This window comes from Pempheris klunzingeri, chromosome 6 (genome assembly GCF_042242105.1).
Source record: "Pempheris klunzingeri isolate RE-2024b chromosome 6, fPemKlu1.hap1, whole genome shotgun sequence".
In the NCBI taxonomy this organism is placed as follows: Eukaryota; Metazoa; Chordata; class Actinopteri; order Acropomatiformes; family Pempheridae; genus Pempheris; species Pempheris klunzingeri.
This window is the reverse complement of record NC_092017.1, coordinates 13,992,841-14,008,231: the sequence shown is the minus strand read 5'-3', so window position 1 is coordinate 14,008,231 and position 15,391 is coordinate 13,992,841. Positions and strand designations below refer to the sequence as shown.

General features: G+C 40.8%; 1 protein-coding gene across 1 annotated transcript in view; it reads left to right on the top strand.

Annotated features, from left to right (window-relative positions):
• Positions 1-15,391, top strand: part of faf1 (Fas (TNFRSF6) associated factor 1) — a 59,817-nt gene that overhangs the window by 11,212 nt on the left and 33,214 nt on the right. The window contains exons 7-8 of the mRNA XM_070832701.1: positions 6,238-6,343; positions 11,295-11,381. Coding sequence (XP_070688802.1) covers positions 6,238-6,343; positions 11,295-11,381 — 193 coding nt within the window. The remainder of the gene's footprint in view (positions 1-6,237; positions 6,344-11,294; positions 11,382-15,391) is intronic.

Here is a 15,391-nt window from a genome sequence, read left to right as displayed (position 1 = left end):
AAATCAAATCAACAGGGTATTCAAAAGCAAAACATTAATACTCTTAAAATTAGTAAATATTATTGAGACTTTTGAGAGATGTTGTTACCCCCCGGGCTTATTTCTCAAGAAAAAATTTGAAATTTTAAGATCAGGTTGAATTTTTTTAAAGCTTCTCTCTGGTCGTCTTTACCGCATTAGTGGTTTGTTGTTTATTAAAAACACAGCCTTCTTTTTAAATGCTGAAACAAAACATTCTGATACAACATTTTTAAACGTTTAAACGTACTCCTGTTTAGGAGAGCTATGAAGTGAGTGACACCTTTAGGTGGAACATTTTGTGATTGTCCGTTTTACTTAATATCTCTGGCTTGTTTTTAAATTAAATTCTAAGTTCGCCAATATTATCATAAAGAAAATTGGATAGGATCATAATATTGGATCTTTTCACAATTTTCATTAGCATTTCTCCCTGATAAATTGCCTTTATTAGCCAGAGTGCTTTATAGCCTCACATATAATGGCCCTAGTTTGTTTGTTGACAGTGGATTCAAAATTACAACTGTACTGTAACTCTCCCCATATTTCCTCATTCTAGCAGCCAAGCAAGCATCCACATGTCACCAGAACACTTGTAAAAGAAGTCATTTGGCAGTTTGCCGCCTTTCCTGCTAGTTAGGCTAAGTGGTAGTTATATTGTGTTGGCAGCTAATGGCCCTCATCTCCCCAGTCTTCCCTCCCTCGCTCGCTCTTCTCTGCCTTTCCTCGTCTTCTCACTCCCCCACCAACTGCTGTGTCTTTTTAGCAGCACCGTTGCCATTTCTCCAAGTGTTATCGATATCATTTTGCGTGTCAGGAGCTCATTATTCTGTGTCAGCTATTTTGGTGGAGGAAAGTTGGGACTGAATGGAGTGGGTGGCCTTCTGTGCACAAGCACATGCATTTGTGTAAAAATGTGTGTGTGTATATGGTGACCCTGCTGTCATACTGGGAGAGGATAGGTGACAGATCAGAGCGTAGTGGGGGGAGCAGTCCCCTGTAGCGGGACCAGACAAGCTGTTAGCTTGCAGTAAAAATAAACTGGTCACGCCATTAATCAACAGTATGTGCAATTTGTGTGCAGTGTGTGTGCAAATTTGTTGCAGTAGACAGAGGTTAGTGATGGCACAGACCTCTGTCTACTGCAACAAATTGGCGTCAACAAATTGGCCAACAATGGCCTAAATATAGTGTTTGCAGGCAGAGACTTGTATATTATCTCCAATTTTGCACCTCAATGTACTGATTCGCAGGGGTGGGTAGTAACACCTTTCATGCTCCTTATTTTGTACTTCTACTCTTTACTCAAATACATTTTTGACCCAGATAGCCACTTTATACTTTGCTACATTTGTCACTTAACTTTGTTTCAACTAGTCTGCTCTAAATGAGGGCACTGACACTGACTGGTCCGTCCTCTGTGTGGCTTCATACCATATCAGGAGAGTTTGCCTGATTTAGTTTACATGCTCAGATTTTCTTTATTTGGTCATGCTTCTTTGATACTCGTGCTTCTACCCATGGCTAAGCAGACTGCGACAATAAGTGATTTCTTTTTTGTGTGTTTTAATTGTGTTTATTGCTGTTATTTCCTTTGTTACTTTTTTGTGCTGTAACCTACACACAAAGTGTTTTTCCACTTCCAAAATGAACCTCTTGTCAACCATGGTGTCAAAAAACCTCTGACCTGTTGACATCTGGCGTGCTCTGTGCATCTTGACATGGCCATAAAGCGGCTTCAGTCAAACATAGAGTAGGTGTGTATTTTTAGTGGAGCAGAGAGGAGAGCTGCTTCTGGGACGCATCTGACATACTGCAGTACTTCTGGAATCACAAGCATTGACTATCAGCTCTGCTTAATTAGAAAAAGTCTTATCAACAAGGACTATTTTTAGTTATTCAGCATTGGCCCATAAACAGAAATTAAACTGTACTTTGAGAAATGTATTAACCAAGTGTTCTTTTACTCGTAGTAATGAAAGGTAGTTTTCACTTTTATTTGAGTCATTTTGATGGTAGTTATTGTGCTTTCAATTGAGTGTAGATTCTTAGCACCTCTGCTAATGTGTCTTTGTAAAGTGTACTTATCTGATCTTGTGCCACTATCTACTTATTTACACAATTATTGAAACATAATCATTGATGAACCAAATTATTGTACTTAATATTGCAGCCCAGTTATTAATCACAGACGTATGCCTCTTCCTAACAAATGACACTTCCTTTGTCGTCACCTTTAAGAGGCAGGGGTGGACAATTATTAGTAAGAAATTATTTAATGTTACTGCTTTCTACTTATCTCATTTGTACATAAATAAAACCTCTCCACATACATTTTTAAAAATATTTTGTATGCATTTCCTATTTCAGTCACTGCTAGTGGCAGTATCAAATAAAGACACTGTAAGATAAAGCAATGCATGACGTGATTGTGACTCGCTGAGACATAAAGTTGCTGCAAGACAGATTATGAATAACTGTGCATAATCTTCTTAACAGTGCACAGGTCCTAAGAGCCACATTTGCCTACTGTGGTTTAGTATCTAAGAGTGAAATGCCTCTGTGAGTAATTTTGTGTTTTGTTATGAAATCAGGATGAATATCTTAAAAAGCAAATGTGTATTAATTGTTTTTACTCCCTGTGAAAATAATGGTGTGGCTACTAATCATGTTGAGTTAGGACAATATTCTCATTTTAAACGGTCATCTTTGATTATTTGTTTTGAATGAGGTTAATGAAACTAACACGTCTCCTTAAGTATATTTGCTTGTTTGTAGTTGTAGTTTGAAAAGACAGTTATCCCAACTTTAATTTCACATGGTTTATTTGCTTCAAATTGTTGCTGAGTAAAAATGCAAATGTCCCATAAATGATAATATCCCTGGCAATTACTTTGTAGGGCTTGGCTCATGAAGCACACACACCTAAACCAAACCGCCTGATTAAATAGTGCTGCTCCGTCATTATGATCCTGCTGAGTAAACTCTTCTTAGTTGTCTTGTTTGATTAGAAATAAATCTTGAGGCTTTGGGAGATTTTCATTTGAGCACAAATTCATCTCAGGTAGTTATTTAGTTAGTGATGTGATGTGCAGTTAGTACTGCAGTGTTAAAGCCTGGGCTGAAGACGTTTTTTCTCTGTGGCCATGTTGATGACTGCTTGTGAATACAGGAGGGTGTTGAGGAGGAGCTAATCTCTTGCATAAATGATGAAGGCCTGATGAATATTTCAATGGAGCCTGTTTCTTTCCTCGTTTATTCTCCTCTCGGTTCTCAGGAAGCATGTTTGCCAAGGAAAGGTTATTTTAATTTGAACTCTCAAAGAAATTTTAAATTGCAAAAATGATTCATTAGGTTTTGTGTGTTTTCATTGCGGCTTCTTGCTCCCACCTCTGTGTGTGTGTGTGTGTGTGTGTCAGCTATCCAGTAGCAGATTCGCAGATGCTTCAGTAAGATAGCTAGCTGGTTAGCTTAAGCCCTGATTGGAAGTATCTTACTGTTAGCATGCTGATTAACTTTGGGACAAGATGGCAGAACAAAACAGAGCAGAGCCCGAACGGTTTCGCATCCTTCTGCTTTGTTGTGGATGCAAAATGTGGAGGAGGTAAGAAGACCTTGTGTGTACTTCATGACCTCCTCTGTGCGTATTAGAGTCAACATGGTCAGCTTGTACTCTCCTGGTCAGTGTGTTTTTATGTGCTTTTAAGTCTCTAAACAGAAACACATGTATGATGGTAGTGAGTAACAGTGTATGAGGTTTGGGGGAATGCGTGTGTGTGTGTGTGTGTGTGTGTGTGTGTGTGTGTGTGTGTGTGTGTGTGTGTGTGTGTGTGTGTGTGTGTGTGTGTGTGTGTGTGTGTGTGTGTGTGTGTGTGTGTGTGTGTGTGTGTGTGTGTGTGTGTGTGTGTGTGTGTGTGTGTGTGTGTGTGTGTGTGTGTGTGTGTGTATGGGTATTTTTGTTTTGCAGGCACATGTCACATTGTGTGTGTGTGTGTGTGAGTGTGTGTGTGTGTGTTTGTCTGTGTCTGGCAGTGCTAGTTTAATAAGGTCTAGAGTCTGCTCTGTGCCGCAGGGACTCGCAGCTTAGGCGATGGGCTTACATCAGAATGAAACCAATCTGTTTAGCCTGCTCTTCTCCCCTGCAAAACGCTCCATTTTCTCTGTCCATAAAGTTAAATGACATTTTCCTCCCAGCACCCTTATGCCATGTCAAGTACCTCCAGAGATGTTGCAAGCTGACCTGGATGTCATGAGTGTGTGTGTGTTGAGTGAGAAAGAGACCTCTGAAGGCAGAAGCAAACACTGAGACATCCACATTTCAACCCTGTACTGCTTGAGGGGCCTACTTCTATTAGAAGACAGCTGCTTTGAAAACATCACTGGTGAAAGCAGTCAAGCCAAAAGGGTATTACACTTGAAACATGGGCGTTTTGTTTAGAAATGAACCAGCAGGCCTCTTCAGACAGATGGGAAATGACAAGGAAATTACTCATTATGAATGGCAGTTTTTTTTTTTTGTCCCCTCTGAATGCATTTGATATTTTGAGTTAGCTATATTTGTACAGTGCAGCACGATGAGTGATCTGATTTTTCAAAGTAAATCTTGAACAGAACTCCACCCACACACACACCAAATGGCTCGTCGATCTGCCATAAATGACTGATAAGATGTTCCTTCTTTGCTTGGAAGGACAGAGTAACACTTCCACTCAGTTTACCCTCTATCGCTGTCTATTTAGGAGTCTAGCTGCCTGCCAGCAATAGCTCGGGACTGTGTCCAAACATAATCATGATATTAGCTAGTTCCTTATTTATGTGTCCCTACCCCTTCCATTTCCCCTCTCTCTCTCTCTCTCTCTCTCTCTCTCTCTCTCTCTCTCTCTCTCTCTCTCCCTCTCTCTCTCTCCCTCTCTGTTAGTGTGTCTCACTCTCTCACACACACAAGCACACATATCTTTCTCATCCTTCTGCTCAGCCCTATTAGGTATGCATCCATCCTTCCCACTCCACACATTTCCAATCTTCCCCAGTTAGCTACAACAAACATTACATTTACATATTGATTTCGTAGTTTTAGTCAATGTAAATATGCTGTCATTACAGTAAATTTGAGCTTCTGTTAACATAAGCTCGTCCAGATCTGTGCAGATTAAGGGTGTGATTGCATAATTAATGTGTGCGCTACATATTAATTCCCTCATCCCTCTCTTTCTCTCAACTCTTCCTCCTCTCCTTGGGTTCTGAGCCCTGATTAAGTGCCTGCTTCGGCCCTTAAGCCTCCCATTGATATTCAGCCTCACAGACCCAGCGTTTGCTCAAAACGCTACTTAACCTCACAGCTTATTGTAAATGAAGCTTCCAAAAGTTGATTCCCCCACCTCCTCCTCTCTACGTGAAGCACACAAAGTATCTGCGTTTGTGTCGTTCAGAGCATCTCTGTCACAGCTGTAAGCTGCGGTGCCAGTCTAGAAAGTCTGACTCTTTGGGTTCTCCTGGACAGTCCATGTTTTCACTGCCAGGTCTCTGCTCACAATGTAGTCCCCACATGACATCCACTGTGAGATTATTATCATCTCAGACCAGTGATCACCTGTCAACAGCTTTTATCGGTCTTTTTTGCCAACCAATAAATGCTTTGAGGAAAACAAGTTGATTTACTGCTCTTTTTAACGGGTTGTTAAGATTGAATAGTGATATAATGGTGTGTCATGTTGGTTATCAAACCCGGCGCATGTGGTCAGATTTGTATGCTACTCTATGTTGCAGTAAAATCTTGCTTCTGAGGCATCTTTAGATTTTGTAGTGAGGAAGGTGCTGAAAGCTCTCCTGGGTTTATTTCATAATAGCTGCCAGGTTTGTTAGCAGATTGATGGACTCCATGCTGTTACTGTGCAGGTGGTCATAGCTGTGCTAGCCTGCTGTGCTGAGCGCAGCTCTGGCCAGGCTTGTTAAGACACAACCAGTAAAGTGGGCAACTAGCCCCCAGAGGAGGCACCCACCTCCCTGTGGGCCAGCAGGCTACCACTAGTCGACAAGTTTCAGCTTGCCTTTTACTTGATTTAATGTTTTTCTGTTCCCCATTTTTTTTTTCTTCCTTTTGAGTCATTATTCTGTCTCTTTTACATGGTCATTTTCTGCGATTATTTCTATTTTTTTTATTTCCTTTGCTGGGTTCATCTACATTTCTTACTGTTTTATTTTTTTCCCCTCTTAATTTAGTGCTCTCCAAGAGTCGTTAAACCAGAACTTCCTTCTGGTCATCAGCCACCGTGAGGCCCAGAGGGACTACAGTCTCAACTTCCCCGGCTCCAGAACCATACAGGAGGTATGACACCAGTACTTTATATGCCTAGACACACACAAAGGCTCAGAGTAACTCGCCTGCAGGCCCTGACATACATAATATTATTGTACCTGATTCTAGTTTCCCATAACACAGCTTTCATTCCATTGGCCAAACATTGCTAGTCTATCTCAGCCATCGATTCATTATTCATCACAAATGATCACATTTCCGAGCACATAATTACTCTCACAGCTGTGGTCTGGTACTACCCACTCTTTTTCTCCCCACTCTCCCTACGCTGCATCTTTCTCCCTCTCTCAGAGCAGTCTAGGAGGAGGTTTAAATACCGAACACTGTTTGATCTAGGCATGCAGGAGCAGCCGAAAGAGACAGAGTTCGTTTTCTTCATCTGAAGCTAAACAGTAGATTTGGCAGCCCATGAAATATTTATAGTAACTCATACTGGGCCCAGTCTCAGGGCAGTACACTTCTCTGTCCATCGGTTATTACTATCACAGCAGCAAATTGAGTAAAGCTTGAAGAGCTTGAAAATATATGCGTGTACTTGCTTGCCTATGTAGATGAGTGTGTGTGTGTGTGTGTGTCAATGTTTGTCCCCTTGTGAGTTCAGCCCTCTGTACCCTACACACACACACACGTACACACATTCACACAACTGCCCTATACCCCCCGTGCAAAGGGAGACCTGAGCAGGCGTCATTTGATATTCACAGTGGACAGCCTGCTGTCACAAGTGAGGGGAAATAAGCTCCCCAAAGACTGACAGACAGACATAGTAGTCCTACTATTGATCCTACCTCACATGTTAGCAAAATAATCATCATTTGCACAAAATATATGGGATTGGAAATATCAGTCTTCAGCTGTTTTTATTCCTGTGTCACCTTGACATAATTACCATGATTTCCTGTTTCTCAGTTTCTTTATGGTTTCCACCTTTTACATGTAGGTAATTATTTACTCTCAAGCAGCAGTGAAAGGTGTTCCTATTAAGTTCTTTGCTCACTGCTGCCGCTGCAGCTCCTCAGTGCGGGTGAAGATTACACTAATAATAATCAGGCTACTAGCAGGGCTTGTAATGGTGCTAATTGAACAGATTAGTGCAACCAACATCTGAACTGGAGGAGGCAGCTTGCCTCTCCGGTTTTCTCCCTCTCCTCCCTCGCTCTTTCCTTTCTCTCCTCCCTCCGTCATCTTTCTCTTTCTCTCTCACCCTCTTCTCAGGCAGATGGTTTTGATGAGCACCCACTGTGAACCTTAAGTGTTTCTGCTGGGATTACAAACACTGGGGAGGTGTCCCTGCAGTGTGGGAGGGGGGAACCATGGACACAGAAAGGAGGCAAAGGACTGTTGGCTTGGTGGGGGTGCTGTAAGAGGCCATAGAGGATAGAGAAGGGACAATGTGGGCTTAAACAGGCCTCCATGTCGTGGTCTTTTCCTTACGCATGCTTGTCTTTAGGCATCTCAAGGCCCCCTGCAGAGAAAATGAGGCCCAGAACTTTAACCTGCATAGATCTGGACTCTGTTTGCCCCATGTTGACCATGCTCTTTATATATTTACTCGGTAGCCACAGAACAGCTGTCCTTCCTTTTTTTTTATTACTGTAATGCTTTAGGAAATAGTATGCCATTAAACCACAAGTACACAATATGCAGGAAATGATTCAGAAAGTTTAGCAGCCTATGTGGAGAGCTACAGGTGTTAGGACAGTCAATAGGGACAGTCAAATACAAGTTGTTTTGTGCATGATCTCAGTGAAGTGGTTTTGGAGTAATTTGTGACGCTCATAATGAGGAGGGGATACATTATGTAATTTTTAGATAAAAACGATAATAAAAACCATAGAGATGGTGTATTTCTGTCATCATAAGTAGAATTAAGAAAGAAACAAAGAAGTAACACCATATTCAGCCAGCCTGACTCCCCTTTCTGCTCATACTGTGTCCATTCGCAGACACATATGGACTCCACGACAGAGCACCTTTTTCTCTCCATTCTCCCTTTTGTCTTAGCTGAAGACTAGCCGATGGTCCCTGCTTGTGCATATCAATGGGGATAGAGTCCTGTCTCCTTGTTTGTCTTTGCCAAAGGCTCTGGCTTTGCCTTGTGGCTCTCAGAGAACTGCCCTTGCCCCTCCCTTTCTATTCCTTCATTCTCCATCTCTCTCTCCCAGTGTCCCTTCTCTACCTTCTTTCTTCTCCATCTCTAGAGCACAGGGCTGTGTAGACTCTGATTGGCATTACCAGACAAGAGTGTGGGGGTAAGTTGCTGGCTAGCCTCTGAGCTAAGCTGGAGAGCAAATGTTTGCCAGGGACGTAGAGGGTAGAATAGGGATAGCTGCTGGTTTCGGGTTGTCCGTGACCAGACCAGTTGTCCCGGGGATTTCCCTCCTCTACTGCCCCCCGGGGCCGGGCCTGGGCCCCATCCCTACTCCGCAGCTGGGAAACATATAGGAACCAAATGCAGACACGGCTACAGGGCTGAGAAAAGGAAGGTTGGATCGAAAAAGAAATGAAAGAAAGGCATCTGGTGCCTAAGGGAGATGAAGAAAGAGGGGGAGAGAGAGAGAGAGAGAGACAGAAAGAGAGAGCTTGTGACTGTTTAACGGAAACCTTTCCTTCTCTTTGATTTGCGGCCAGCCAGGGATTACAGGCAATTGGCATTTACAATGATTGGATCATTAATTTTGCTGTATTGCCCAGCAGCTCAGCACCACAGCCAGTCTAACTAATGTTGTGTATAACTGGCTCGTACATCCCTGCCTCATCTCTACTTGAACAGGAACATGCAAATCGGCAGCACTGCATTTGTCATTAAGACTTTGATTTAGATCCTGTTCTACTCTGTTGAAGGCATTTCCTTTACATTATAGTTTCTGTATGTTACAAGTCAGGCTGATGGATACCTTTCCAGCCACTTGAGTCTTTCATCATTGCTGTCACGTTGTGTTTATTAGGCTATATAGCTCTGTGTCATATGACATTCCAACAATACTCCGTTATTGTAAATTAGCAGATTTTTAGTTGGTGATTGTAAATAGAATAGAAATTGTTACTCAAAGTTACGGATTAAATGTAATTGTTTTAATCTTTTGCAGTCTAATTTATCAGTGAAATGGCTGTTGTGGCAGACAGGGGGCAGCATTAGACAGTATTGCTTCTTATGTGCCCACAACAGCCACCATACAAGGAGCAATACTGTGTAACTGAGGGCTGCAACAAAAACTTTGGCTACTTGGAAAAGCTAGTGCAAACCTGTTTTTTGGTTGTTATATTTCCTAAATTAGTTTGTCTATCTTTGATGTGGTTGCATCAGATTCTCATAACAGCGCCATACTTTTTATATGGTCAGAGAAGGCCTGTGTGAATGACTGCTTGCAGATTCTGGCAGTGCGGTTTCAGGTGGGCCGGCCTGGTCTGTAGCTGTGTTTTCTTTCTGTGGTGAGATCTCCACACTCCTCCTCCACCTCTCACCTTCATTCTCTCAGTGGTGGGCGTTAGTTTGTTGTTTCTCTGATGCTGCTTTAACCTTTGACTGCAGCCTCTTCATTACTAGTGTTTATACCTCTCCTATCCTCCTTTTTCCCCTCTATTCATCGGCTGGCCAGCCGGTCAGTCAAATCCCTGTAGTCCGGCTGGTCAAACATAGATATTACACTCTGTAATAACACTGGCCACCCGCTCTGACCCTAGCCTGCTATCCTGACCATAGCTTCTCTTCATAAGGATAGGTGCCAAGCAGTGTGGTGTGGGATTTACGGTAGAAAGACAAAGGATGGACTGTGCCACTCGTTTATTATTGTTCTTTTTTTCTTAGCTTGTTTGTACTGCAAATTGCTTTGCTGTGCCAGGCCCCAGCACAAGTAAAATATAATTTCTTTGAGGGACTGATAACTTAAATAGAATATTTACTGTTACCTTGATAACGGGATATATTCCGATTTAAATATAATTTCTGCAAGCAGCCCCTAATGTGCTCTCTGACACCCACACATACAGATGTAAAGTGTAGTAATATTAAAGAATTAATGTGAAATCGCCCATGCGGCAAAGTCTGCCCCCACAGTCTTCTTAGTTCAGTGTTTTGCAGCTGCTTTCCTGACATTGGCTTTGACTTTGTATTTGTAGCATTCTTTAAGTTTCCACTTCCATGACCAGCAGCCCTGCATATGCCCAAGGATCCATCTCTCTTCAATGCTTTTTACAAAGACAGGATTTGACCCGTTTGTGGAGGGATCTTTGCTCCACAATTGTCAGTTTTCTCAGCATCAGTGTCCAGCCATGCGGGCCTGAAGGACAGGATTCTGCTGAACAAATGCACTCGAATCCACGGCCGCCAGTGCTCAGACGCCGACGGGGCTTTGATCACCTTCGGCTGGCGCACATCAGGCTGGCGTTAGGGCTTTAAACCAACAACCCACTGGACGGTGTAACACGGCGCTCGGTGGGACAGGCGCTGCTGCCTGCTAACTGTTTAAAAGCACGGAATGTTATTAAGTGATGCAGATACAGCGTCTGCGCATGAATGGGAAAAGAGAAATACTGTTCATTTCAGAGCGTGGGGCTGTTGTTTCTGGGCATTAGTTGTGGTATCTGAAGAATGCTGATAACACTGGCTGTCTTTTTTTTTTTTTCTCCTCCTCTGTCCTTTTGCCTCATCTCCTCCTTCATTCTTCTTTTTCCTCACACTGCTAAATGGACGATACTTTCATGTAGCCCTTGCTGTAATTTATAACATTGTATTTACTGTTAAAGTAGTAGTAGGACATATTTTTCAATTACATACTTTCCATGTTTTAATATTACTTAGTAATGACAGAAATGGTAAAAAGAAATATAAAGATTCTAAGTAGAGATTTATAGTTGAGCTTTCTGTATTGATGTTTTTCTGTTTGACCCTTTAGTATTACTAATGTTATGCAGGTCAGATTTTTGTACTAATGATTATATCTTCCTTTTATGTCTGCAGGTGAAAAGGAACATTTCAGACTTGACCAACATCCCAGTCCGACATCAACAGTGGGAGGGATGGCCCGCGTCAGCGTCTGATGACTCTGTAAGAGCCACAACCACACAAAAACACAATGGAAAATGTAACATTTGTTACCCAGACGTACTGTAACATTTTTAAAAATTCAACATCTATTTTCACTTTTCTGTGAACTGTAAATGCTGCACGTACGTTGCTCACACTGATTCTTGGATCCAAGACGACCTTCTTAAAGATGATTGATGAAAGATGAAAAGTCAAGCACAAATTAAATCCCATGCATCACAGATTATTGATTACATTATTTTAGTACTTGCACATTGCAGTGGAAACTGTTCCACCCTCTGTAATCCATCCCCAAACCATCTGTCAGAACTATGAGAGTAAGATGTTGAAGCTAATTAAGATGTCAAAGACGGTTCCCATCCTGTGTCCTCTATCTGTGGACATTAAATCTCACATCATTGAGTCCCGCTGACCTCTCCTGTCCCAGGGTCGCTCTTCCCAGCCATTCACCCGGCTCACAGTCAAGCTGATCAGAAGCAGCCCTCATACAGAACCTTGAGGAACCTCTGACCCCTTTTGTTTCACCCCTTCTTTGACAGCACATGTGTTCCCATGCTAATTGTATGGGATGGTTTATCATGCTACATTGAGGAGCTGTTGTGCACACATTCTTGTGTTAACCCCTGGCCAACGTTTTCCTTTTAGATCTATGTGATTGTTGTGTAGTTTAGAGTATTGGTGTTGACTTTGTTTCACCTTTTCTCCGAGTGTTATCACATGTGTCCAGTGCCAGAACTGGCTCCACTGTAGCAACTATACTACACATTTAATATTTAGTTTTTAATTGGTAGTACACATTTGTGAATAATAAGGATAACCTCTATGCAGTCTTTTGGTAAATACAGTCTATTCTACATGTCACCCATTATTCATGTTTCAAAAACTCAAAGTGTATGAACAATAACTACACCTGTTTTTATGACTCGAAGTAAAGCTTTTAAGATTAACAGTGAAAGCAAATACATTATACCATTAATGTGCCTAAAAGGGCAAAGGACAAAAGGTTATGCATCCTTTCACTGCAGAAGATTGTTTGCTTTATTTTGTTCCATTACAGCTCAGAGCAGGCAATTCTAAAGCCGGTAACCACCAAACAAACCATACTGCTATGATGCAGATTTGTCATTGTTTGCATTATCTTTGTAGACATCCAGTTATGTGATCAGTAAACGGCCTGGGATTGCAACAGAAATACAAATCTTAGTTCAAATCTGAGAGCGCACTGTGGTTATGTTGTGCAATGCATGACCTCAGCACACATGCATTATGGCACTAAATGGCTTACTTTTCTAGTTTGTAACCACAACATGCAAGTTGTGCTGTATGACACAAATAGAGAATGAGAACTATGTTCAGGATGTTGGTGTGTCCAGCTACAGTAAACTGAATTGGTCCTTGGTGATTCTGCTGCAGAAATAAAAAGAAACTGATACGATTCTTCAAGATGTTTTCAGTAATCAGATTATTTGCTTTTTGTGAATTCTGGGATACACAATCCTTGTTTCCCCCTTGTCTGAATACCTTTTTACTTATTTTTATCATAAACTGATAAATGAAAATGTTATTACATTGCATAGCTTTAAAATATTTAGGTATATTATTTATAATATACCTAAATATATATAATAATAATATATATGTTTCTGTCAGATTTTTGAAATATTAATTGGATAATTTTGATATTCTATTTTATATAAATTAAGTGCATTATTGCATAATTTTAAATGATTCCACTAACTGTAAGGAATCTCTATTTAAAATTTTATTCTATAATGTATTATATAGTTTGCCCATGAAAAAAACATTTGGTTTAAACATTTGTGAAACATTTAACATTTTAATTTTCCAGTGGTATTAAATTTTTCATTTTGATAGTTTTATTTGCAAAACTGTGAATTGAAACCACCAATACATGCTGGTTTGTGAATGTTATCACCAAGCAAACCCCACCAACCTCAATAAATTGTTAAGAAAAGCAGGAATAAAGTAAAATAATTCTGTTTTTTACCTTTATATTTTGTGATCTGCGGTCTGGTTATCAGTGAACCTCAGCTGAGCTACCCCTTGGGTAGCCGTGGATATGACGGCCAGGGATCATGAATAGATTGCAGCTCATTGTGGCATCATAGACCCGATTGGCACCTGGCTAACACACTTCTGCAGTGTCTGTGTTTCCTGGATGAGGAGATATTAAAAAGCACAGAGACAGAAGTGTAATAATGGCCTCTGCTCTAGCCGCAGCCCTCTTATTGAAACGTCTGAAGGTATTAACAGAGAAAGCCCAGGGCTTGGCTGGCCTAGCAGGCGGGTAGGGAGCCAGTGTTAGTGTCTAGCTCATTAGCCCAGTCTCATCTCCCGGGGTTTGGGCCAATAAACATGGCAGCCAGAGGCCCCAGATTACGTTTAGCTCTGCACACTAGCCTGCCTGCAATGGAATTGATTACTACTTAACTCTGCTTTGCCTTTAAGTGTGTGATATAACTGTGTTTGCCTGCTTGCATTTACGTTTGTGTGTGGTGTGTGCATATTTGCATTTGTGTTTGCAGATGTGCTTGTCTTATTGCACACACTGTGTCTCGGGCTAGGTATCGAACCTCAATACATTTTTTGGACCAACTGAGGTGTGTCTGTAGTATCAAATTTTTAGAATCATTATTTGCTTGAGCAAATTGTTCTTTTTTTAAGCTTAGGTTTACATTGCACAATATCTCAGTCAAGTATATTAAAAATGTATGTTGATATTTAGCAATTTGCTGTAGGTTTAAGTAGAAAAATAAAGGTGCATGTTAGAGAAAAGTGTAATTTTGATATTAGTACAGAAACTGCAGTATTGTATTGGTAAAAGTTTTTATATCCAGTGTGTGACAATAATACCGTAGTTCAATTGAACTTGGTTGCTGGAATTGCTGCATTATACAGTCAAAGGGAAGTTGACACAAGAAGCATAACTTTTTTTTTTTTTTTTTCCTTTCACTATGATTCATCTAATTGATCTACTCAACAGAATATCTATTTCAACTATTAGTTGTTCTTGTGTCCTGAGAAAGATATTTGAGTGGTGGCATTGTTTGTTTATCTATTGTTGGAGTGTAGGAACCTAGTTTGTTAAAAAGAAATTCTCACCTTTCAGGGAAAGTAGTAGTTACGTGTTACGTTACCTTCCCGGATACTGTCCCCTCAACGTGTTTCATTGTTTATTGTGCTCTGATTTATTCAAGGCCTTATGGAGAGTTGAAATAGGATCAGGATGGATAATGCTCATGTAGCACCGACCAGCAGATCAGTTGATGCAGTGCACTGTGTTATTGTATGTGATGTTAGACCAAGGAGGTTGAATGTAAAAGGAGGTGGCACAAAGTGTAGTTGAAGCAGTAGCAACCACAGGTGATGCTCATTTCTAGCAGGCAGATTATGTTGACCTGGGTCAAGTACTGGTTTTGAAATATTTCGCTGTGTTAAGTGTATATAATCTAGACTACATTAATCACAAGACTATAAAAAACATTAGCTAGAGCAATAATTTATCTCTGCTCTGCAATGTCTTGAAATCAACTTAGACAATGCAACCCTCAAATGTGGCTGCTAATGTGAGCACTTTTCTCTCATTAATCTACCAAACATCATACATTTTTGCGATGCTAGTAAGTAGACCTGTCGTTGACTGGACACTGTCATTTTTCAGCAAATTTTCTTATCAAAATTTTTCAGGTGCCATGTGCACGGTTTGTAGTTTTTGCTTGAGTAGACAGATAGTTGGTCATGCAGAGAGGCTCACTGGCACTGTGTTTTAGCATTTCTTATTTTTTGATTTCTTTTTTTTCATCTGGTTTACTGCTTAGTAGAGCTGCAATGATTAGTCAATTAATTTAGTAGCTGTCACCTACTATTTTGATAATGGATTGATTGTTTTAAGTCATTATTCAACAAAAAATAAATCTAATTCTCTTATTTCAGCTTGTCAAATGTGATAATTTTGCTGTCTCTTTATTCCTCTATGACAGTAAACTGAG